The sequence below is a fragment of the Hermetia illucens genome, chromosome 2 (assembly GCF_905115235.1).
Source record: "Hermetia illucens chromosome 2, iHerIll2.2.curated.20191125, whole genome shotgun sequence".
NCBI lineage: Eukaryota > Metazoa > Arthropoda > Insecta > Diptera > Stratiomyidae > Hermetia > Hermetia illucens.
The window spans coordinates 173,505,001-173,528,978 of NC_051850.1; the positions used below are offsets into that span (position 1 = coordinate 173,505,001).

At 44.0% G+C, this 23,978-nt stretch overlaps 1 protein-coding gene across 5 annotated transcripts in view; it reads left to right on the forward strand.

Moving 5' to 3' along the window:
* The window catches only part of LOC119650078 (protein masquerade), a 43,051-nt gene extending 20,453 nt beyond the window's left edge, over window positions 1-22,598 (forward strand). For 2 of the 5 annotated variants that reach the window (XM_038052577.1, XM_038052578.1), the window contains exons 2-14: window positions 492-754; window positions 7,911-8,060; window positions 8,127-8,327; window positions 8,393-8,548; window positions 8,611-8,663; window positions 8,787-9,337; window positions 9,397-9,551; window positions 9,607-9,840; window positions 10,026-10,518; window positions 10,832-11,030; window positions 21,790-21,868; window positions 21,929-22,083; window positions 22,171-22,598. In XM_038052577.1, the coding sequence (XP_037908505.1) occupies window positions 649-754; window positions 7,911-8,060; window positions 8,127-8,327; window positions 8,393-8,548; window positions 8,611-8,663; window positions 8,787-9,337; window positions 9,397-9,551; window positions 9,607-9,840; window positions 10,026-10,518; window positions 10,832-11,030; window positions 21,790-21,868; window positions 21,929-22,083; window positions 22,171-22,338 (2,700 nt within the window). In that variant the 5' untranslated portion in view covers window positions 492-648 and the 3' untranslated portion in view covers window positions 22,339-22,598. The remainder of the gene's footprint in view (window positions 1-491; window positions 755-7,910; window positions 8,061-8,126; window positions 8,328-8,392; window positions 8,549-8,610; window positions 8,664-8,786; window positions 9,338-9,396; window positions 9,552-9,606; window positions 9,841-10,025; window positions 10,519-10,831; window positions 11,031-21,789; window positions 21,869-21,928; window positions 22,084-22,170) is intronic. The other 3 variants (XM_038052579.1, XM_038052581.1, XM_038052580.1) reach the window with 2 other exon arrangements.
* The last annotated feature ends 1,380 nt before the right edge of the window (window positions 22,599-23,978 follow it).

Here is a 23,978-nt window from a genome sequence, read left to right on the forward strand (position 1 = left end):
CAACTTAGTCGTAAAGGATAGGTTCCTAATTGAATACATGGAGAATCTGAGTTTAAACTAAGGTTACCTATGAACTCATGTTTGGCAAACACTTGATTCGTCATGATCGAAATTTAATTTTAGTTTTTGTTTTTTATTATTTGTTTTTCCATGATTGTGCGACGGGGCCTTTTTACTGGAAAACTTAGTTTGGTTTTGTCGAGACAAGGCTAGTTGAAATTCAGGGTTACCCGCTACCAATATCTTGCAATTATTGATTTTAACCTGGCTTAAGGAAATGAATAAATTAGGTAGAACCATTATCCTTCCCAAATATTATATGTTTTGACCTTTTGTGCAGTGAGTTGGTCCCATCTCGTGAAAAGTGGTTTACGTTAATTTCACCCTGCGACACTTTTACTTTTATCTTCATTACATTAAAAAATAAGTTTTCACCAAAATAATTTACGGTTTGGTTAATTTCATTTCTAACGAATGATATCTACTTGCAGTGCTAAATGACTGCCACAATTCCCATCGCGGTCGCTTCTGACAAAACAGTTAGTTCATTAACTTAAAATAAAAGAAAATTTCATATCAATCAAATCACATCAGATCTAGACATATTTAGCATTGTGTGCCGTAAGTGTTACAGCGAACAGTAAAAACATGAAGGAAATATTGGTTAGTCTAATTTTGACGAGCTGCGTTTTCGCACAGTCGCCGCCACAGGCCCGGGGTGACGACGATTCGCTTGCAGGCAGCTTCCTATCCGGTAAGTAGTAAATTATTTCCCAGCATAATCTGATTAACAATATCGCTACCTACTTAGACTGAATTTCTTCAGTTTTGCTTGCTTACTTATTTGCACATGAAAGACGAAATGAGAACGTTTTTGAAACCAAGATGTATGCGTGAATCCATGTGCGACGTGCGAAATGCTTCTATAAATTACAAACCTAAATGGAATGAACTTTCACCGGAGGAAAACGATGCTGGCTAAGCCGTTAAGTAATCAATTCTGATATGAGTCGACTGGATTTTACGGAAAGATATTTTAAAAGAGAAATGCTCGAAATGATTAATCTGGTTACTAAGATTTTCGGCTCTAAAGATTGCATAACTTTCATTCAATGAAATGTTGACCTAGAAAGCTCCAGTGTTGAGCGGACAGAGGCCAAGGAACCATGTATCTACTGATGAGTAACCTGTAACTGAAAAATGAAAGCACCTTGCCAATCTTATCTCTATGACCTACGAAAAGATACTCGCAGGAGAGTTGGCAGGAAAGAGTCTTAGCAATCGAAAATTTGCTGTTATTACTAAAAGTTAAAAATTGTTACTTTTTTCACATTTGTTTTTAGATACCTATCTTGAATATGTGTCGAAGGAAATTGTAGTTTTCAAAGATATTTAAAAAATTATTGTGAAGATAATACAGAAGATTTGAGATCACCCCGATATTTATATTTTTACAATCTTATCATCCGTCTTATATCTATCTTAAAAATCAATCAAATGCCTTCAAAAAACATGGACGAAAGGAATCATCCACAAACACGTTATTGAGCCAAACCTTTAGAAGTTGATTAGAGATTCAGATATATAGAATATGCACAGAGGGATTATTGGTAGCTTCTAGTCCATTTGGCGGGGAAAGCAATTAAATTATTTTTTTCCTCCTGCACTACATTCCCTAATATAAGAAAGAAAAACGTACAAAAATCAAATCCTCCTCCCTTTATCTTGCTTAGGTGTAGCTCCTTTTAAAAAGTGATGTAGATGGAGTGGCATTGGCATGTAGGAAATAGTGGAAGGTCCAATCTCGTTAACCTCATTGAGACTTTCAGCGGTTACGCCCTCTTAAAAAGTTTTAGTGCTTCAAAACTAGGACAACAAAATAGTAGCGCTTAATGTTGAATTTCACTGTCGTGGAAAAGGATTGGGGGGGTGAGAGTTCCCACTATGATTCGGAGCTTCTTTTTGTTGAGGTTTGAACAGTCGTTTATGCGTTTGGGTTCGTATCTCTCAATAAGTACTCTGGGCTGTTCCATTCCTGGTAGACTCACCTAGTATAGTTCTCCCAACCGTTCCTCTTCATTTTTTAGTGTCATAGCCATAAACCCGTTTCCGTGTAAAGGCGTTTCTGCTCCCTCCTTGGCTAGTTCGTCTGCTGTCACATTGCCTTCCATGTTGGGCAGAGTATCCGGACCTTGTTGAGCGAGTCGAGGGTATTCAGTCTCTCAAGGCATTCCCATGCCAATTTAGAGTTCACCTGATTCGACTTAAGTGACTTGATCGCTGTTTGACTGTCAAACATAATAGCAATGTTATGCCCCTTTAGTTCTTTTGGAGATTAAAGGAGCACATCTGTCTATTGCGTATATTTCCACCTGAAATATGCTAGTGTACTTACTCATTGGCTCCACTCCCTCTGCTGTGAGGGATCCGTCAATGTACCAAGTAATCAGTCGTTGGTTTAAGCCGTATGTCACAACCACGCTCTCCGCCTTGCCTTGTTACTCCAATGTGTTTCAAATTTCTTATTGAAGTGAAACCTCGTTGTCCCTTTATAAATAAATCGGGGTGCCATCTAGAAAGAATATCAATCTTCCTTCGATTTACGCAACTTCCACCACAATGATATTTCCGGCCATCCTTAAGATTGCCTTCCTTACCTACATCTGTAAGTGCAGATGGAGCGGGTTAGGCATGTCCTTATTGCCGCATTGATATACACGCAAGTCAGCCTTTCGAGTTTGTGTGACTCCTTGGCTTGTGTGCTGAGTTCAGATAATCATTGGCCTTACTATTCAAGTGTATATTCAAAGTAGTATCTTCGGGCTGCAACTCCATATTTTTCCTGCTATGGACTTGCAAGTTACCAAAGCCCTCGTAACTTTTCAAGTGTTTACGACATGCGGCTTTCAGATTAATTTTAGGTTTAGCGCAATTCCCAAATATTTGACCTCTGCTTCTCGTTTCACCTACATGTCATGTAATCTTATGGTTCTCAGGTAATCAAACTTACGTTTCTTAGTGAATGGTACTATGATGGTTTTGGCTGGATTGGCACGCAGCCCCACCTTCTTACACCAGGCGCTAGTAATCCTTTATCCGGTTTGGCTTCTATCACATGGGGTATTCTCATATTCACCCCTACAGATTAAAACACCCCTACAGATTAAAACGTCTGCATAATCCTGGACCTGTATTCCAGTATTTGTTAGCACGTCCAGGAGTTCGTTAACTACCATACTCCACGTAAGCGGCGAATTTGTACATGTCGGTTCTTCTTTTTGCCTCCTCTCTACGATTTTGCCCCTCCAGAAAGCTGGGGTGTTTCCCACTCTCTTGGGGATCAGGGCATCTTGTATCTCTGCGTGCGATGTTATCAAATGTGTTTCTATGGTATCTTGTAATAGATCTAGTACAGAGTCGTATCGGTTGAGCGTCCTGCTTGGGAAGCGCGTTGACAATGATGTAAGGGATTACGCATTAGAATGTTAGTTCTAATATAGTTGGCTATCACCTTTTTTACCGTTTCAAGTAAACGATGTTAGACAAATTGGTCTGAAAAACTTAGTGTGAAAAGGATCCTGTTGCCCACTTTCGGAATAGAGACCATTTTTGCCCGCCTCCATGCGCTCGGTATATATCCCAGGGTGATGCAGCCCTTACCATCCTTAAAGATTCTGAGATGATTTCTCGGCCTCTCTGGATTAGTGCCAGGAAGATGCCATCCACTGCGGGTGATTTCAGCGGTTTAAAAGTTCCCACTACCACCTTACTCTAGCTACCGGGCATACCTCTGTTGGTAGTTTCCAGTTCTCCTTTTTTCCGCTTTCATTCATTGTTGTGGTGTCAGGCAAAATGTTGTCGCTTGCCGCCGTGGGGTAGGACTACGGGAAATGGGTTCTGAGAAGCAGGTCTGTTCTCTTCATTTTCAGCAAATGTTCGATCCACCTTCCTCATACCGTCACAGAATTCCCTGAAGCTGTTCCGTTTTGCTTCCTCGATTGCGCATTTTTGGACCTCGGCCAGTCTCCGGTTTGTTTTGCCCAGTAGAAGAGTTTTTCTGCCTCGGTTCTCATTCTCGCTAGATTTCTATTCCACCAGAGTACATCAATTGATAACTAAACTATCTTATCCGGACAGCTGGTCTCATATGCGTCAATGACGACTTTTTGAGGTTTTCCACCACGCATCGCAGCCGAGGGGAAGTGGTAACGACCTCGTCTCACAATAGTTCATCAGTCTAGTGACTAACTCCGGTGGGATCCGGATGTCGTTCCCTGGGAAGTACCTTGATGCCGCGATTGCCTCTCGAGTGCTCCACCGGCTTTCAGTGAGATTTGGATAACCGCATGGTCCACGGTCTGAAAGACAAACATATTTTAAATTATGTTTAAAAATGATGTAAGCTCTTGGTTTTTCGCAAGAGAATTACTCGCATGCCCCCGGTACACGCAGAGCTCCTGAGCCAGCATTATTCCAATGTTCTTCTGGAAACTTGCCCTTTCACTTACCGCAGATGGGGCTTCCTCATGGTGGAGGTTTATCCGGACTATCTTAGTGCTACCGAAGTGTCTTTCCTCGGCTTTTTCCTGTGCACATCCACAGGTATGTTGCCAAATTTATAGTTGATATGGCAACTCCGACGTTAGATCCGGGAATCTGTCATCCACCCCGATCGTGAGGAGTTCACTCTTGCCCTCTGCTTTGCTTCTGAAGAGTCTTCATAATCACGCATGGAGATTCTCATTCTGAGCGATTAGGAGGCCCACAAGATCTCCCGTTTCCATTGCTGCGACTGATCAGCATATGTCGGAATTTAGGAACTATAGTCTAAGGCACCAATATGTGATCTGGTCGAAAGTGTTTTCCGTTGAACACAAGCTTCGTTGGTGTTCGATAGTTTCCTGCTCCTCGAGTGAATATTTGCTTTGGAAACGTTTCTGACAGTATGACCAGTTGAATGCCTCTGACCGCACTAGCATAGCCAATATCGGGCTTCCTGAGTCATGCCCACAGCCCTGACCTACCCGGGTTTTCTTCCTTCTCGGGTTCAGGTTTGAGTTTTTTGGGAGCAATCGCCTCATATGGGCTAATCTCTGCTGCTCCTCGCTTTCTTGGCTCCGATAAAAATAGTTTAGGTCTATCCTGAAGTTGTTTAAGGGCTTCCTCTGATTTTAGGCTAGTGTACCTGACCGGTTTATCGGCTAGCTCATCCCCTCTATGTTTCTATGACTAGGAACCTGGGAAAAGTGAATTTGAAATTGCTTCACGCGTTGATGCAACCTGGATGAAGTCGCGTTCCACAACTGATGTTCTTTCTGATGGAGGTATCAACGAACGTCTCAAATCCAAAATTCCGTCCGTCGTGCGCCTCCTATTGTTCTGAATGTTGGTCGACTATAAAAGGCAATGAATTGGACCTTGCAGTAATTGAAATGAAGATTTTGTGTTAAACTAGTGGCGTAACATGCCATGATCACATTAAACTGAAAATATCTGCGATCGATATGGGGTTATATCGATCGTGAAAAAATTGCGAAAGAAGCATTTTCGATGGTACGGTCATGTAATTCACGCTAACGAGCATTCTCTTACCAATATTGGCTTGCACATGGAAGTCATGGGAGACAACCAAAAGTCGGCCGAAATAATTTTGGCTTGATATGCTAAATGGAGACTTGAAAGCCTCGACAAAGTAAAATAGAGCAATCGATCAAGATGAGCCGACCCTCTCCTGAACGGGACAAAACCTGAAGAAGAAGTTCGCTTACGATAGCATAGCCAGGGTTAAACTGTGAATGACCATGACAGAATTTGGTATCGCGACAAAATTGATAAGACTCACTATGCTGACCCTGACTAAAGTGGGCGCCCAGATAAAAACAGCCTCTGGCGATGATTCACCAACAGCAATGGTCTAAGACAATGCTTTATAAGGTATGCCCTTTTAACCTGGCCCTGGAAAAAGTACAATCTTTAGGTCTACCCAACTACTGCCCACTCCTGTCTATATTGATATGAGATGAGAAGGACAAATCTAGTCGTACAAACTGTCTTCATCTACATGGAGCAGGTGATTTGGCGCAAACCCGGGATGTCTGAGTACCTTATAAAGGTAGACCTAGACCTGATATTAGCGTTTGCCCCACTGATGATGACATGACATCAATAGGAATGGTTTAGGCTGCTGGAGTCAAGGGAGACAAAGGCGGTGGATAGACGCCTCGATCTGGAAGTTGTATATCCTAGATGAAGGGGACGTGGTTACTGGTGCCGGCGACTGCTTAAAACAAGGGTTCTAAGTTAGTTCTACCCCCTGTTAGGAAATGTAGAAGACATGACTGATTGTTTCTTAAATTGAAGGTAGGAAGCGTTTGACGGATATATTTTTTGCTGCAGGATCTGCCTTCAGCCGATTTGGTCAGTTGGAGACTATGGCTGTTGATGAATGTTTCCAACTAGGAGGTGTCTCCAGTATTAAAGTCGATCCTGCCAAAATTATGGATTATAACTTGGGACTTGCGCAGGGTTCACCCGGGCCGCACAGAAATAATAATAGTGGAGAGGTCTTTTGGGTGAAACTAGGGAGGCGAAGGAGGCGATTTGCGTCCTAAATCCAAAGCAAGTTCGTTTTCGGGATCTTGTTGGTCTGGAATTGAGCTTATTACTCTTCGCTGCAACTTTGGCAACGATAGACTGTCTCCCCTTCCATTTGATATTGCCACATTTGTGCGAGGTTTTGGCGCTTAAGCACCATCAAAATCTACTTATAGCAGTTGAAAATACGGTTGTGTTCGGAGGGCTCAAGTGGTTAGAGTGCTGGGCTGCCGAAGCCAAAGGCCGCGGTTCAAATCTCACTGGTGGCAGAAGGATTTATTATCGTGACTGTATGTCGAATACCAGTCGATTCAGCTCTGAATGAGTACCTGAATCAAATCAGGGTAATGAGTGTACTGTAGTGTACCGTTTAGGTCTTGAATGAAATGCTCTAATATACGTCAAGGCCCTGATTCAATATGGATTGTTACGCCAACGGTTATTATTAAAATACGGTTCATCAAATTAATTGGAAGAAATACCTCCGTTTTAAATTGATTACCGTCATAGCTAGCCATAAATTCGGTCTACGGTCTTCGTTCTTATGAAGGATTCAAGGCTTTGACATTGGTGATGTCTTAGGTTTTGAGATCGTAAGCGTGTTCCTACAAATAGCATGAACGGTTTACTCCCATGAGAGGATATACATGATGAATTTCATTATGAGAGGATTATTTGTGTCAACGTAATCGTCATTACCATATTTTTGTAGAGCTTCCTATTATGTTGACCAAGATGCCATTGATTATGGGTTTGAAAATTATGTTCTGGGTAAGTCTGAAATCTTCTACGGCTCGACAAATAACAATGGGAGAAACTTTGGCATTGTTCCGGTAAGGTTGCTCGTAGTTGTTGCTGCTTCCTACGGCTGGTAGCTGGTGATACGGAAGAGGCAGTGGAGCTAATGGTGGCTGATGATACCTGGCTACAGTAGAGCTTGATTCGAAGTTCTACTTCATCAATTGAAGCTGGTGTAGTCGCTGTGGTACTGCTCAGTTTAAAGGTTAAGATAGTAGTCGACTTTTTTGATTGCTAGCTTTCCCGACTTTTCCAACTTTCTTCCAGAAGTCGGTCCTTTTATAGAGTTTTTCTGCATTGAAGCACTGAATGTATCAAAGCACTGAAAACTGGTTCCTGAAAAAAAGAATCTAACATGAACGTGACAGACTTGAGATTCTTCCGCTTTAGGCAGCCTTGGAAAAATTGGTTTAATCACTCTGCGCCAATAAAATTACTTAGGTTAAATTATTGTATATTGTGTGCGGAAAATATTATTTCCCTTATCTTGATATTTTCTCTTTTCTTTACCTTTCTAGGTCTATTGGACACAATCACCAGCGCAGTCGATTCTCAAGATTGTCCAGGAGTTTGCGTCCACACATTAGCTACCCTTATCTGTTATGAAGTCCTCGATGATGTACCTTGTCCATCGCCTAATATGCGTTGCTGTATAGAAAACGCGCCAGGTACTTTTTTACAGAGGCTATTATAAGGAGCCATATTCTTTTATGACTTGGTTTTTTCACTTGCAGCAAAGAATACCACCATAAACGCAGAAGAAGCTTCTACTCCATCTACAACAACTCATGCTCCAACGAAAGCTGTTCCAACAACATTGTCAACCACACGTCGTCCTACCACAAAATCAACGAAGCCTACCAAGCATAGTACGAAACACGAAGACGATGATAGTGAAGGGGACCACCATGATGACTCAGGACAAGAAGAGAAACGTAATAAGCGTCCACTTCCTTAATCGATTTGAATATTAATGGTAGCAAATTTTCATATAATTCAGAGTCTTGCTCAGGAGTATGTGTCAGCGGAAGGATAGCTGACTACTGTGAAGCACATTTAACACAACCAAATTTATGTAAGGTCGGATCGAAGTGCTGTGTTTCGCTCAACGACTATCCAAACGGAAAATATCCCAAAGATATCTATATATTGGCTGGTAAATCTTTATCAACTATATCTTTATATGCGGTAGGAAACAATTGAAGACTTTACTTTCAGATCATGTTAATAAAAAACCAACAGATTCAAAACCATCCCAGGCGCCATTTAAGGTGAGTTTAATGCATCGGGGGATATGTATCCTTAGCTTCTAGTAGGATTATGATCTTATGATTTCATCAAAGAAAAAGTTCTTACTTTCAAAATCTCTATAACTATTTATTCCCAAATTTAAGACAACAACAGAACCACCACGGATAAAACCATCATCAAAATCCACGAAACAACCATCAAAGAAAACAACATCGCCAACGACTCCATCCTATGATGATGATGAAGATGACGAAGATAGTGAAGAAAATGAGCAAACCAAGGAAAAAGTACAACCACAGAAAAAATGTCGAGGAGAGTGTGTAAGCGAACTATTCGCTTTACTTTGCGATGATATAGATCCACAAGCTCATTGTTCCGGAGGCGGAAGATGCTGTATCAACAAGGGTGATGAGCCAGCCACAGTGACCAAAATCGAAGAAAAAATCGTTATTACAACACCTAAACCCACAATTAATCCTATCGTCAGTGCAGTCAGTGAAAATCTGTTCTCTCAGATCCTTACACTGGCTGAAAATACTCTTACCAGCACAAACCAAGTGGCTCCAGCGCAATTACCAAAATGTCCTGGATTCTGTTTATTGACTCTAATGACTGCTTTCTGTGAAAGACCATCAGTACTTATAGCAAGCACATCGACTTGCAAAAAGGGATCTGTATGCTGTGATAATACAAGGTATGGGTCTTATTGGAGTCAGACAATAGTCGTAGTATTAATGATCATTAAACCTTTAGGGGCCCTCGTCCAACTGGACCACCACTACGCAGGCCACCGCAACAACCTCCACCAAACTATCAACCCGCATTTATTGCACCAACACCATCCCCCGATCCTAGAGAAGAGTGTCCAGGATCTTGTATAGTAAGTTTGTTGAGTTTCACCTGCTTCAGTAAGTATTCCAATGAAATTTCGGAGACGTCGTCCTTTCATTGCTGTCGTTTTAGGGAATGCTGAAATGACTGACTTATTCAAATGTAAGAAGTCAGGTCAAATGTGTTGCGCTCCAAAATCAAAAATTCAGGAAAAGCAAGGATATATCTTCAGAAATGATACTTTCACATACCCATATAATCAACAGTATCAACCAGTCACATCGCCGCAAGGAGTTCCACCTCCGCCTCCGAACAGTATTTATCAAACAAACGGAGCACCTGCTCCAATGCTCACCCCTGCGACAAGTGAGTACCTTTATCGGATCTTACAAGTGGTCTAAATTTAGATATTGAATGGCGATTTCTACGTCATTGTTTTACGGTGGTGGTCAATTTTGCTGGCGACTTATATAGTCAACCTTATATTTAGGACTTACATCTTCTGGCTCGTTTGAACAGAACAACGATTTAATTCTATATAATTTCTACAGCCCCTCCCACTACAACAACATCCACCACAACAACTACTCCACGACCTCCAGTCTACTCAAAATACGTCTGTGGTGTCAAAGGAACCGCTCGAGCTGCCAGATCCATCATGCTAGATAGCGAAACCTTTAGGCGCGAGAAGGGTGGTCTTGCAAAGCGGCAAATTCCCGACCTTGGTGCAAGCTACTATCATCTCAATAAAACCACCGAACGATTAGTTCTGGGCACGGAGATTGTACCTATTCAGATACACAACGATAAGTTGGGTGACTTGGTCAATGCAGATTTTGCAAGATCACTCCAATTGCGTGAAGAAAGTCAACGTCCTGAGCCGCTTACTAAATTCCGTCGAGGACGTGTGGTCGGCGGTGAAGATGGTGAAAATGGAGAGTGGTGCTGGCAGGTGGCGTTGATTAACTCATTGAACCAATACTTATGTGGTGCAGCGCTAATTGGCACTCAGTGGGTATTGACCGCGGCTCATTGCGTCACGAAGTAAGTACTGTGATTAGCTTGTACCATGAAGATTGCTGTTGATGGTAATTCCTTAAGCATAAGATGGTATAGTCATAAGAAGAGCTCTTGAAGTAGTCATTGTAGTCAGATTGGATCTGTAATCCTAGGCTTAACTAGTTACTTCAGAAATTCTAAGGTAGTTAGCACAGAACAACAAGCAATCATGGATCAGTTTGATTGTAAAGAACAGTCAATAGTCTCAGACGATTTAAGTTAAGAGTCTTAATTTTAAAGAAACTCACATGCTACTAATTGGTATTGATCCATCTAACTTATTATCTGTTTTCCTCAGTATTGTACGATCGGGAGATGCTATTTACGTAAGAGTTGGAGACTACGATCTGACCAGGAAGTACGGAAGTCCAGGAGCACAAACTTTGCGCGTGGCCACCACTTACATTCACCATAATCACAACAGTCAAACATTAGATAATGACATTGCACTTCTAAAATTACATGGTCAAGCTGAACTGAGGGACGGTGTTTGTCTGGTAAGTGAATATTTGAAAAAAATATGTTTAAATATGTAGAAGGGGACCGAAACCCCCCTTTCAGATGATCCTTAATTTAAATTTGGCATTTTCAAAATGAAAGCATGCGAAATTCGATTCCAAAGTTGGGTTCACTTGGGTTCAGTCTAGAAACTAGCGAGAAAATTCGGGCCCCGAGTAAAAATCACGTCGGCTCTCTATTATCTCTTATTAAAGTCGGTTTACCGTCTGTCTGTCTGTCTGTCTTTTTTTTTTTCATCGTTGGAAGGTGGAAAGGTTCAAAACCTACTGCTGGCTCCTGCCATACAGTTATGTGAGATTTCTACTCACTAAAACCACCTCCTTCTTCTTCCACTCTCCCCGCGGGACTGTTATAAGCATTGCATCGTGGGGCTGGATCAGTTCTTAACTGCGGCGCATTATTGTTCGCTCCCTTTCTTGCTTTCTTCGCAGTTCTTCATGCCTTAGCTGTTGATGAATCATTTTCAGCTCAATTACCACTTGATTCCAAGCCTCCGTTGATTCCAACATAAACTCCGCTATATTTCCAGGTGTTAAGCGCCTGTCTGCGATCGCCTCCAGCCTAGTTCGGTGTGCTGTAAACCTTGGGCACTCATATACAACATGCTCCGCATTCTCAGCCACGTTACCACATCTTGGGCACCGTGGTGACTCGTCGTGTCCGATAATCGATAAAGATAAGCCCGATAACCTCCATGTCCACTTAAAAACTGTGTTAGCTCGTAGCTTAGTTCCCCGTGATTCCTTTCCATCCATCTTCGAATGTGTGGAACGATACGGTAGGTCCAACGGCCAGTTTGTGCCTCGTTCCATCTCTTTTGCCAGTTTGCGATGGATTCCCGCCGTGCTAGTTGTCGCCGAAGTACAATAGACTCCCCGACCTTCATCCGTCAAGATGTCTATGGGGATTGTCCCTGCCAGTACATATGCTGCTTCTCCTGATGTCGTTCGATAAACACTGCATACCCGGAGTGCACTTAGTCGATACGCCATTCCTAGTTTTCCGCAGTTTGATTTGTTTTCCAGAACGGTTGCCCAAACTGGAGCTGCGTAGAGTAGCACGGAACTAACTACCCTTGAAATCAGACGACGTCTACTTTGTCTTGCTCCACCAATGTTCGGTAGTATCCCCGAGATCGTTACAGCGATGGAAGATGCTTTAGTTGCAGCGCACTCAATGTCTTTTTTAAAATTGAGTCTTTTGTCAATCATTACTCCCAAATATTTAAGCGACTCTTATTACCTGTCCAGAATTACTACAAAACATAGTGGACACTCTCTTCCCAGAGGATGTGAACTACATAAATCTGCCTAAAGTTCATGTAAACCCCGACGAAATTCCTGAAGTGGTAGAAGAGGAAATTTTTGATGCAGCAAGGAAGTTCGCTGAAAATAAGACCCCAGGGCCAGATGGAATCCCGAATATCGCCCTGAAAGTGGCAGCCAGATCAGCACCAGGTATGTTTGCCAAAGTTTTTACGGCATGCCTTAGAGAAGGAGAATTCCCTGAGAAATGGAAGCTGCAAAAGTTACCCCCCTCCTCATATCGACCGATATGTTTGGTCAATACCATTGGTAAACTAACGAAGGAACGAGTATTATACAACAGGCTGCTCGCTGTTGCGGAAAAGGAAGGAGGCCTATCCGACAAGCAATTCGGGTTTCGTAAGGGGAGATCAACCATCGATGCAATCAACATGGCCTGGCACGCGCTGCAATACGAGGTGACAAATGCTGCGCAGTGGTGACACTCAATGTAAAAAATGCATTCAACACTGCAAAGTGGACGAAAATCGTAGAGGCTCTAACCAAACTAAAGGCTCCAAAGTACATTGTACGCATCGTTGTTGCATTTCTTCTTGGAAGAAGATTATATTGCGACTCGGACGATGGAGAGAAATTATTCCCAATGACGTGCGGTGTACCACAGGGGTCTGTCTTAGGTCCCTTACTGTGGTTAATTATATACAATGGAGCACTGACGCTACGCCTTCCTAACGGCGTGACAACTATTGGCTGTGCGGATGATATGTTACCCTGATAGTGGCAAAACGCTTAGACGAGATCGAAATCTATGTAAATGAAGCGATATGGGAGATCAATTCCTGGTTAAAAAAAGTCCGGTCTATCACTTGCTGAACATAAAACGGAACTAGTGCTAATCAGCAAAAGAAGGAAAGACACGACTGTGAAAATTAAAGTTGGTGAAAAAACAATTTACTCTGTCTGTCTGTCTGTCCGTCTGGAGGTGGAGGTGGAAATCTTCAAAAGACACTGGTCTGGACACACCAGCGTGTGGGATTTTTACCCACTAAAACCACCCCCGACTCCCTCCCTGCCCCGCGGAACCACCATAAGGTATTACATCACGGGGCGGAGTCAGCTCACTCTAGCTTTGTCACCTTTCTTCTATACGCGGCGCACGTGACCGCGCTTTTCTCCTTTCCTCTGCCTTTCGCAGTTTATTTTGAATAGATGCGATCATGGAGTTGACCGCATCCCAATTCTCTTCATGTACTAGCATTTTCGGCACCAGATTTTCTGGTACCAGCACCTCTCCTAGAGTCTCCTCTAGGTTCCTCCTTTCTTCCACAAATCTCGGACAGTGGAAGAATACATACTCTGGGTCCTCTGGGACTCCATCACAATTTGGACAGTCGGGTGAGATCTCCAATTTAAACCTGTGAAGGTATTGGAGATATCCTCCATGTCTCGTGAGAAACTGGGTGAGATTATAGTTAATCTCACCGTGTCGTCTCTCCAACCACTCCTTGATGGCAGGAATGAGCCTGTGTGTCCACCGACCCTTTCCCGAGCGTTGCCACCGCTCTTGCCATCTATTTATGGATCTCTCCCTCTCAGCGTTCTTCGTCTGCGATAAGGAAGAGATTGGCTTCGCATGGTATATATTCGCCATCTCATCTGCCAAGATGTCAATCGGCATCATTCCAGAGATGACGAATGCTGCATCATCTGAGACAGTCCTGAAGGCAGAGCATACCCTCAGAGCTGTCTTCCTGTAGACTGCATTCAGTTTGCTAGTGTTAACTGACATCCGCAATGCCTCGCTCCAAACTGGGGTCGCATAGAGCATGATTGATGTCACCACCCTGGCTATAAGCAACCTAGAGGTATGCCGTGGCCCTCCCACATTCGGCATCATCCTCGCCAGGGCCATACTAGCAGTGGATGATTTATCACAAACATACTATACGTGTTGCCTATAGCTGAGCTTCCTGTCTATCACCACCCCCAAGTATTTGATGGTCGGCTTGGAAGTGATGATATGATTGCCGATTCTAACACAGGCGTAATTTCTCTTCCGGCGCTTCGTGATGAGGACCGCTTCTGTTTTTTCCTCCGCAAGCGTCAAACCAGAGCTCTCCAACCAGCATTTGACAGCACTGATTGCCTCACTTGAGTATAACTCAGCATCTTCAAGATGATCAAGGTGATCTGCGGAGATGAACGGCCTCTGAATCGTCCCATCACGATTCCATAAGCTCTCCCCCACGGGTTTACGTTCGCTTCTGAGCAGAGCTCCTTAAAGCATTTCCTCTTGCTTCGCTGGATGGCGAGCTTGAAGGTTTCGCGGGCTTCCTTATAGGCGCGCTCTTTTTACCCTTGGTCAATTCTGCCTACCGCTCTTTGAGCCGCTCTTCTGGCTCGGTGACAGGTTGATAGAAGGCTGGCTAGTTCAGCATTCCACCAGTAGTTTGGTCTTCTACTGGGGAATGAGCACCTCCTCGGCATGGACGCGTCACACGCTTTGGCGATGCATTCGGCCACATGAACAGCTCGTTCCGTAGAGGCGCCTGCTTTATTAGGTTGGTCTAACCACACCTCCGTGAAGGTCTGCTCATCCAGAGCTTTAGTGGACCAGCCTGACACCTTTCTCGGTTTCGGGCATGATGATCTTATGCCCGGTGACTCCACCCATAGTCCAAAGAAGATTGCCTGGTGATCGCTGTGGGTGTAGTGGTTGCTGACACACCAAGACATATCACGTGCCAGTGCAGGGCTGACAAAAGTTAGGTCTACGATTGAGGTAGACCCCCCTTTCTGAAAGGTGTTTACACATCCTTCGTTGGCCAGAACGACATCAAACTGTGCGAAAGTGTCTAATAGACTGCGGCCCTTGCATTTGTCTCTCTGCTACCCCACTCACGGGCCCAAGCATTGAAGTCACTAGCTATCACCCTTGGACTACGACCCCTTGCGTCGAGAACAAGGCTGTCAAGCATTTCCTCGAATTCGGGCAGTGTCAGGCTTGGTGGAGCGTAGCAGCTGTATACATATACACCACCTATGTTCGCCCACACAAATCCACTGGCTGCCTGACTTGCAGTACATTGTATGGCTTGTCGACCACAAGCCCATATCGCCGCTCCACCAGTCGAATCTGTGACCCATACGCCACCGTGACGGTTTCTATACGGTTCACTTATGATGGCGATTTCCATCTCAGATTCGAAAGTGGTTTGCTCAAGTAAATCCTGAGCGACCCTGCAATGATTGAGGTTTATTTGAATAAACCTCATTTTCTTATTGCAGTGAGCGCCTTCTTAAATTCGGGACATTTACTATATGCCGGTTATCTTGTCCCTCTTTCACCTCGCACAATAGGCATTTGGGGTGCCTATTGCATTCCCTGGCAATATGGCCCTTCTCCCCACACCTTCCGCATCGATCGGATCGATCAATGTTGCTGGTGCATACCTTGGCGAAGTGCCCAAACATGAGGCATTTAAAGCACCTCTTTAGTGAAATCTGTTCTCTTAAACGGCAGACAACCCATCCAATCCGAACTTTTCCGGCCGCCAACAACTTCTATGCTGTCTCTGCTGGTACTCGCAGTGTGGGCGTTTGAGTACCGCCATAGGCTTTTCGTAAACTCACAACAGACTCCTCGGCAAGTTCTTCCAACTTAAATTGCTCCTTCAGAGCAGTACAAATTTCTGCTTTCGATGTTATTTCATCGAGATCCTTACATTGAAGGTAGATCTCATGTTTTTGGGCACGCACTGCGGCGTTCTCCCCAAGTGAGTCCTTCACCCGAGTGGGAAAGTCATCAGCCTTGCTCACGCTGGATCTTTTCAGCTCGAACATGAGATCCCCTTTCTGGGTTCTTCGGATTCGATTCACATTTCCGCTCAGATCTTTTTGGTCGGGATCCGCTTTGACCTTTCTGAGTACCTCCGCGTAGGACAGATTGCCCTTACTGGAGATAACAATCGCATCTGGACGGGTTCGCACTTTTCCTTTTCCTTTCATTTTTTTGCTCGTAACCTTAATCCGTCCATCGTTTCCGTTCGTCTTGGGCTTCGCAACGCTGGTCGAGTTTCCTAGATTCGCTGTACGTTGTCCTCCCTCTGAGCTGTTGGTGTTGGTTTTCAGAATGTCCTGTCCGCCTTTTTTCTCTTAGACGCCTGCTGATTATTTAAAGGATCCCCCTCTTTTTCACGTACTCGTTTATTTCGCCGGGATTCGATGGTAGTACGGTTAGGCGTCACTTGGGTCGCTTGTGATACTGTTGGCACAGCGGGGTTCGGCGTATCCTTAGCATTCTTTTCCTCCATCTGTGATCTATTATAGAGGACTCTAATAGCCCTCACCGTATTCTTTATGGCTTGGTGCACATTGTGCTTGTCCTTAATAAACTCGGACAGCTCAACTATTTTTGCCCCAAGCTGGATGAAGGGTAATTCCTCCGGATCGGGACTCTCTCTCTATAAGTTCCGGCAGGGTTACTCCTTTTACATGGCCCTTCAATTTTGGTCTGTACTTTATCCTTCATCGTCTTTGGCATTGGTGGAGATCTCAAAGTTGATGAGCTTCTTTTGAATGGATCCTTTCCTTGTTCCTGGAGCACCTCCTGCTGTCGAGCATCTTGAACATGTGCGGTGGGTGTTGTCCCGGTTTTTGTTGTCCTAAAAGCTGCTTTTAGTTCATCTTTGTTTGGTCTTATTATTGGTGTTCTCGGTAAAGTCGTACTTCGCTTGAATACCTCCTTCTCCAGATCCAAATCACTTGTAGCATTATATGCCAAGGTGGCCAAGTTGTCCATCACCGAGGCACTGCGGTCGAGGGATATCGACGACCGGGAGCCCGCTTGCTCACTCCCAAAAGCCGCCGGTACTGGGGTTCCGAGCCCCTGCACCGTAAGTTTCCTCCTTCTCTCGTCTTCTATGGTGGTTTTATGTTCTGGGTATCCTTCCCATAACCATTTTGGTCCGCCAGCTGGGGTCGCGCCTGATGGGAGATCTGACCACTCCTCACAGGTTTGTCTGTCTGTATGTCTGTCCGTCACACGCATTTTTCTCGGAGACGGTTATTGCGATTGACACCAAATTTGGTAGAAAGGTGGAAACTGTGAACGCTCACACATACAGTGAGTTACATCCTTTTACGTTGAATTTAAGAGGGGGTCCCCATACATGCAAAAGGGGGGTGTAAAATTTTTTTTCATCAAATATAGCCATGTGGGGTATCAAATGAAAGACCTCGATTAGTACTTTTTGAAGCCGGCGTTAGTTTTGACATTTCTTGGAAACGTGGGGAGTGCGGGGTGTTGAAAGTGATCATTTCTTTAAGGGGGCCATTCTCAGAAACCACCAAACCGGAAAACCTGAAAAAAATCAGGAGGCTGCCACTATATGGTGCCTTGGCTCCGAAATACCTTTCATACCGATATCTGTTCAAAGAAAGTTAATAATAGTATATTACTATGATTTTTTGTAATTGGCTGGGAACCCCCCTTAAATTCATCCTAGCGGCACGAAATTCTGCAGTGATGTAGAAGTATAATGTAGAGCATGATCATACCAAGTTTGATGGAAATCGCACTATTACTAACAAATTTATAATACGTCGAAGTTGTTGCTTCTTTGAAAATTGAAGACTATCAATGTCAATATCACCCGAAAGTGGACATATGCATATATTACGTGCTACGTACTAAGAAATACACAAAACCTTTCGTAAATGAAGCGTCCAGCTTCCGGTTTCCCGACTTGTTTTCCATTGAAATTTCTATTTCAAGCTATCGTGGAATCCCACTCTTTACACCTATCCTCTCCGCAGACTTGGTTCAATCACATTTAAGATACGGATGCAACTTGTGCGTAAATTTTTAGGGTTTTTTTAATTAAGAATTAAAAAGACCTAGGTCTGCATCCAGTTGACCAAATCGGGAGCAATTTATTCTCACATTTTTTATCCATGGACCAAATTTTTGTTGTCTCTTAGTTTTTGACATTTGAGTGATAAGTCTGGAAGGGGGGATTTGTGGACCAAAAAAGTCCGTAGTCGGTAGAGATGAAGTAGTGCCTAATGAGTTGCCTCTACCTTATAACGAAACCATATGCTGTCTTCGTTACCTATTGATTTTCTTTTTTTGTGTCGTTTACTGACTAACTCAACTTTAAGAAGTACAAAAGCAGACATTTCTGAAAAAACTGATTACCTGACTTATATATCCATAACAAGTCATTTGAGGTATGCAAGGTTTTTTGTATTCCTTATATAAGCATATTTAGATGGACATTTGTCCCATTTGTGCTTACCTGGTGATGTCTATGCATTTCGCTTGTCAAGCCATTCACTTTATTATGATACTGACAGTCTCAGAATCCAAAAAATTTGCGCAAAAGTGTCAACTTTGACCTATTATAACTCTGTAACAGTACGATTCTCACCAAACTTGGTAGTATTATGCTTTATGGTGTAGCCTATATTATGACGTTACTGACGCAAGATGGTACGGCAACCAGCTGTATCATCTTGTTAGCGGTCTTCCTAGCCGTACGTGTCAGTGGGACGTCCATGTTTCTCTCCATATGGGCGATACGGCAACGCGGGTAAGGTTGTAGCTGGTCAATTGAGATGAACTATTCCTGCGGGATCTGGAATCCAACACATCACTTTGCTGCATTACTGAGACGAGTGAACAGCAGTTCAGGGAGATAGCGCACCTTAAACTAGGGGAAACCCTTGAGTTATACAACTAAAAGGACGAACAGACAGACAGATAGACGGACATGAGTTTAAGTTAACTCAGGAGACGCGCAGGTAGGACTACTCCTCAAGCACTACTCCCGCGGCTGCCTACTGATGGTCGCCAAGCAGCTTAAAGAGGGGAAGGAAGGCTGGGGGGATAGGATTTCCTACGAAGCACGGGGGTCTAGCGGGAAGCAAAATGCTGCCAATTGTCACCGCTGTGGTCCGTGAACGCGAGCCCGTGCCAGAATTTGAGGCAAATATTCCAACAATCAAATGGATGTGAACAACAAAATACTAGCACCAACAACAGAGGGCTTGAAAAGCCCAACGCCGGCGATTTTTTGGGAACGAACGAACCGATTCCCGATCGACGATGACCAGCGACCGAACTGTCTCGGTTGCAGGGGTACAGGAGGGGACACCTAACTCGATAACGGATCCTTTCGGAAGGAGTTCAGTGCTCGTTAGATCGTCATTTAGTCGAGCGAAATCACTAAAGGGACGAGGAGTTTTCAGACAATGAAGGAGTAATTTATGGAAGCCAAGCCCAGCGATGAGATTATGACACTAGGTGATGGGTGTGACGAATGTCAGCGAGCGAACGACAACCCGCGAGAGGAGTTTGCTGCACTGGGTGAGAAGATGATGGAGTTCTGTGAGTTCATAAAAATAGGAAGAACATCCAGGAAATATTAGTGCTATGATCAGAAGTATCAGAATGGCGTATGGCAGAGCCCAGGAGGATAAAGGAGCGTGTAAACCAAGCAAGAAAATCACCCAGGCGACATAGGTGACACCTTCTCTGCAAAGGTTACTCGGCAAGAACATCAGAAGCACGTGGGGATGGGTGAAATACCTAGACTCAAATAGATCCCCAACAGAATGAAACGCCCTTCTCCAAAGAAACCAGAGCAGGCATTGAAAATTGCCAAAAATATCAAAGGAAAGGCGGTTGTTGTTTTTGCTTGCAAATGAGGTAGAGTATGAAGTGCGAGGCACGGAGGCATGGAGCAAGGTTGTTTCCAAGAAGAGGATGGAGAGGAGGAGGGTACGGTCAGAAGTTATTATCTTTTCCAAAAAGGAGGAAGCAACTTTTGCCGACATTCTTAAACAAGTTAAGTCTGACCCAGAGCTAAGGGATCTAGGAAACAGCGTCAACCGAATTAGACGGTCGCAGAAAGGAGACCTCATTCTTGAGCTAAAGAAGTCGAATGATGAAACAGCGGAGAAATTCCGCGGTCAGGTGGAAAAATCCTTTGGACAGCAGGCAGAAGTAAGGGCCAGACGGCAGGAGGTAACTATCGAGTGTAAGGACATCGATGACCACAAAAGGACTACAGCCGGCGGTCAAATCGATGCGAAAGGCTTCTGGGGGAACGCAGACTGCAATTATCAGCCTAACAGCAGAGGAAGCGTCCAAAATACTAGTGGCAGGCAAAGTGAAAATAGGCTGGGTCAACTGCGCTGGAAGAATTACCATCCGCCAGCGCCACACATAAGTGGCTCCTGGCCACGTCGCTGAAGGGTTTTGCAGCTCGTGGCCCGTCGGCTGACGGTTGCTGCGCAATTTTCTTCTGATGTTACTTAGCGTCTGAGCTCTTGCCTACTCTGCTTCGCCTCTGATCTTGCTCGACCTCGTCTTGAGATCGATTGGATTTCAGAGCGATGGGCTTCGCCTTCTGCTCGTCTGCCAAGCGTTTGCTATTGAATTCGTCAACAATCACCTGGTATTTGGCCAGGTCTTTTTCATCCCGCTCGTCGACAGTACCGGCCTCCTTATTCTTAGTAATCTTGCTGGGAATATACATGGCCTTCTGATGCTGGCTCTTGAGCAGGACATCAATGGAGTTTCGCTTCTTAGCCAGTTTCCGGCGACCGACTTCTTGTCGGTTTTCACTTTCGAGGGATCCCCCGACGCTGAGGGTTTCGGATTAGAAGTACTATGTCTGGTACTCGCTATACCCAGTTTGATGCTGCGGGAGGTCCCTGCGGTTGGTTTCAGCACAGCGGTGCTACGGCTGGCACTGAGTGTATTGTTCTCGACGGCTACTGTCTCCTCGCAGCTCGTCCTCCGATAATGCGCCTGGCATCACCCCCTATTCTTCCATCGTCGTTTTTTGTTTTTTAAAAATTCAGTCATGTCTTGGTCCCACGAGTAGTCTGGGAAGAATGTCCACCCTGGCTAACCCGGCCACCAGGGTAAGGGTCTTATTTGAAACTGAAAATGTCCAAGGTATTCGGAGTTCGCATCGTAAAGACCAAGCTCCCCATTGGCCACGTAGCCCTCGGCGTATGCTGTTCTACCTTGGCTTGGGGTCCTTTCACCTTCTCCGGTGTAGGGAGGACGATCCCCGGGCTGTTGCTTCGGTCCATCCCCCCGCTAGATGTGCTTGCTCCTAACACATGACCAGCCGACAAGCACATCCTCGTCAGCTGGATGAGCCTACTCCCAGCCCGGGCCAACACACTCTCGACCCGCCCGAAGACGGTTTCCAGCGGCCACCACGAGGAGGTCGTGTGAGGTCTTGCCGAATTATGCAACTTTAACCTGAAACATAATCACAAAACCTTTCATAGTTGAAGCGTCCAACTTCCGGTTTCCCGACTTGTTCCTCCAGTATATAGGGCCATAATATCATTGTTTGATTGTCATGTTATGTAACAGTCCTAAAACTATAATATAAAATAATTATGATCTAAAGATTCCAAATAAGTATCTCTATTTTCTCCTTTAAAGGTATGTCTTCCAGCCAGAGGTGTGAATCACGCGGCCGGAAAAAGATGTACGGTTACCGGATATGGATACATGGGAGAAGGTATTTGGCTTAATGTCTCGTAAAACAACGCGTCTAATTTTCCGGATTGTATTCTTTCAGCCGGACCAATCCCACTACGTGTCCGTGAAGCCGAAATCCCAATTGTAAGTGATGCTGAATGCATCAGAAAGGTAAATGCGGTTACGGAGAAAATCTTCATTCTCCCAGCTTCCAGTTTCTGTGCAGGAGGAGAGGAAGGAAATGACGCATGCCAGGTATGACAATTTAAATTGCTTAAAATTAACAAATTATAATTACGTGAAATTTAACTTACTTTAACTCTTCGATTATATTATTTGCAGGGAGATGGAGGCGGTCCTCTGGTATGCCAAGACGATGGTTTCTTTGAATTGGCTGGTTTAGTTTCATGGGGATTCGGTTGTGGGCGAGTGGACGTTCCAGGAGTCTACGTTAAAGTTTCATCATTTATTGGATGGATTAATCAGATCATAAGCGTTAATAATTTGTAAATTAGTATTGTAACGATGATTACTCTTTGTAAGGTTTTTATATTAGATTTGATATTTAATATTATTTAAGGATATTATTTATTAAATATTTATAAATTATGTGTTGGATTTTGGCGTCTTCATTTGATTGATATATTTTCTATATTGTCATATGAACACCCTTAAATATGAATTATTGAGATACGAAATGAATATTCGATGAAAATGAATTATAAAAATTAAGATAAATTATCGATTTGTAATGTACATATTAATTTAAGGTACAAATAAATTGAGGAAAGTAAAAATTGCATTTGAATCTATTGATGTTGAGCTCTGTTTGAGTTTTGCCACTGATTGCAACTCTCCAAGTGTTAAGGAGACTTGGAGAAGTTAGGCGCGGATTTTGGAAGCCTCACAAGATTCATGTTTCATGAAGACGAGCTCTCCACATCAGTGGAAAACCTGCACCCACCTGGCGCGGTCAGTGAGAAAGGATAGTACAGCATTAATGAGAGGAATTAGAAACCTGATTACAGCCGGCCTATCGGAGACACTGTTGCCTAACTCTTCCAGAAAACGGGACACAAAAGCTCGACATAGGGAAACTGCAGCTGCAAAGGAGAGGAGACTACAGACTCGCATGTCAAAACCTTCTCTTTTGTCTCTACCAGGAAAAGCGGAAGAAATGGAAGCTGGTGAGGTGGACACAACTGGTCTAATTCCAATATGCGGAAACAAATCCATGCTGCCCGGACAACCTGGGAGGGCTCTCAGCCGACGACAACAGAAGGCACTACGAAAGAAGGTGAAGTTCCTTTGGAATAAAGACATGGTCATTGCTACACCACCAAGTGTGGCGATGTCCAGAGAAATCGGATGCAAGAAAGCGGAACTTTCCGCGGAAGGTCAGGACAAGCTGGTAAGCCTGGTGAGGTCCACATTGAACGCAACAGACAAACATAAAGGTTAGTGAAATTAACCTGGAGCATGACAAAGCCCCTTCTTATCTACTGGCATCAGGGCTGGCAAAGGTACAGGACTCTCCTTATATATTTCTGGTACAAGAGCCATGAGTTCGTTTTAACTAAATTTATCATATTGGATGAGTAAAGAGGGTTAGGACTTTCTTGGATGAAGGATCCTCGAGACCGAGGGCCTGCGTCCTGATATCAAAATTGTTAGAGGCAATCATGCTGAAACAATTCTGTTCCCAGGACCTAGTTGCGGTCAACTTAAAATAACAGGTTATTTGTTGGGCAGTGGCAAATGCAATCCTAGACATGACAAATTGCTTGATTGCCCTTTTTTCGAGCGGTAAAACGGTTCCATGGTCCAAGAACTGCAAAAAACTCAAGAAGTCAACAGGACGACTTCTAAATTAAGCTTGCAATAGTAATAAGAATGAAGATTAGTTAAATTTCCGGAACTCACAGCGTGAATATAAGGGACTAAAAAGTTCGAAACGAGACTGTTTTAAAGCATGTTATGAGGAACTCGAAGATGAAAAGCAGACTTCCAGGCTTTTAAGTCGGTCAAGTTGGACCGGATCAAACTTTCACGAACTCCAGAGTTGAGTCTTTACAGACTCTTTTGGAAGTACACCCGGGAGAACAGGTCTCAGAAGTGGGAGAGAGAGAATTGGCGGTTTCTGGAAACCT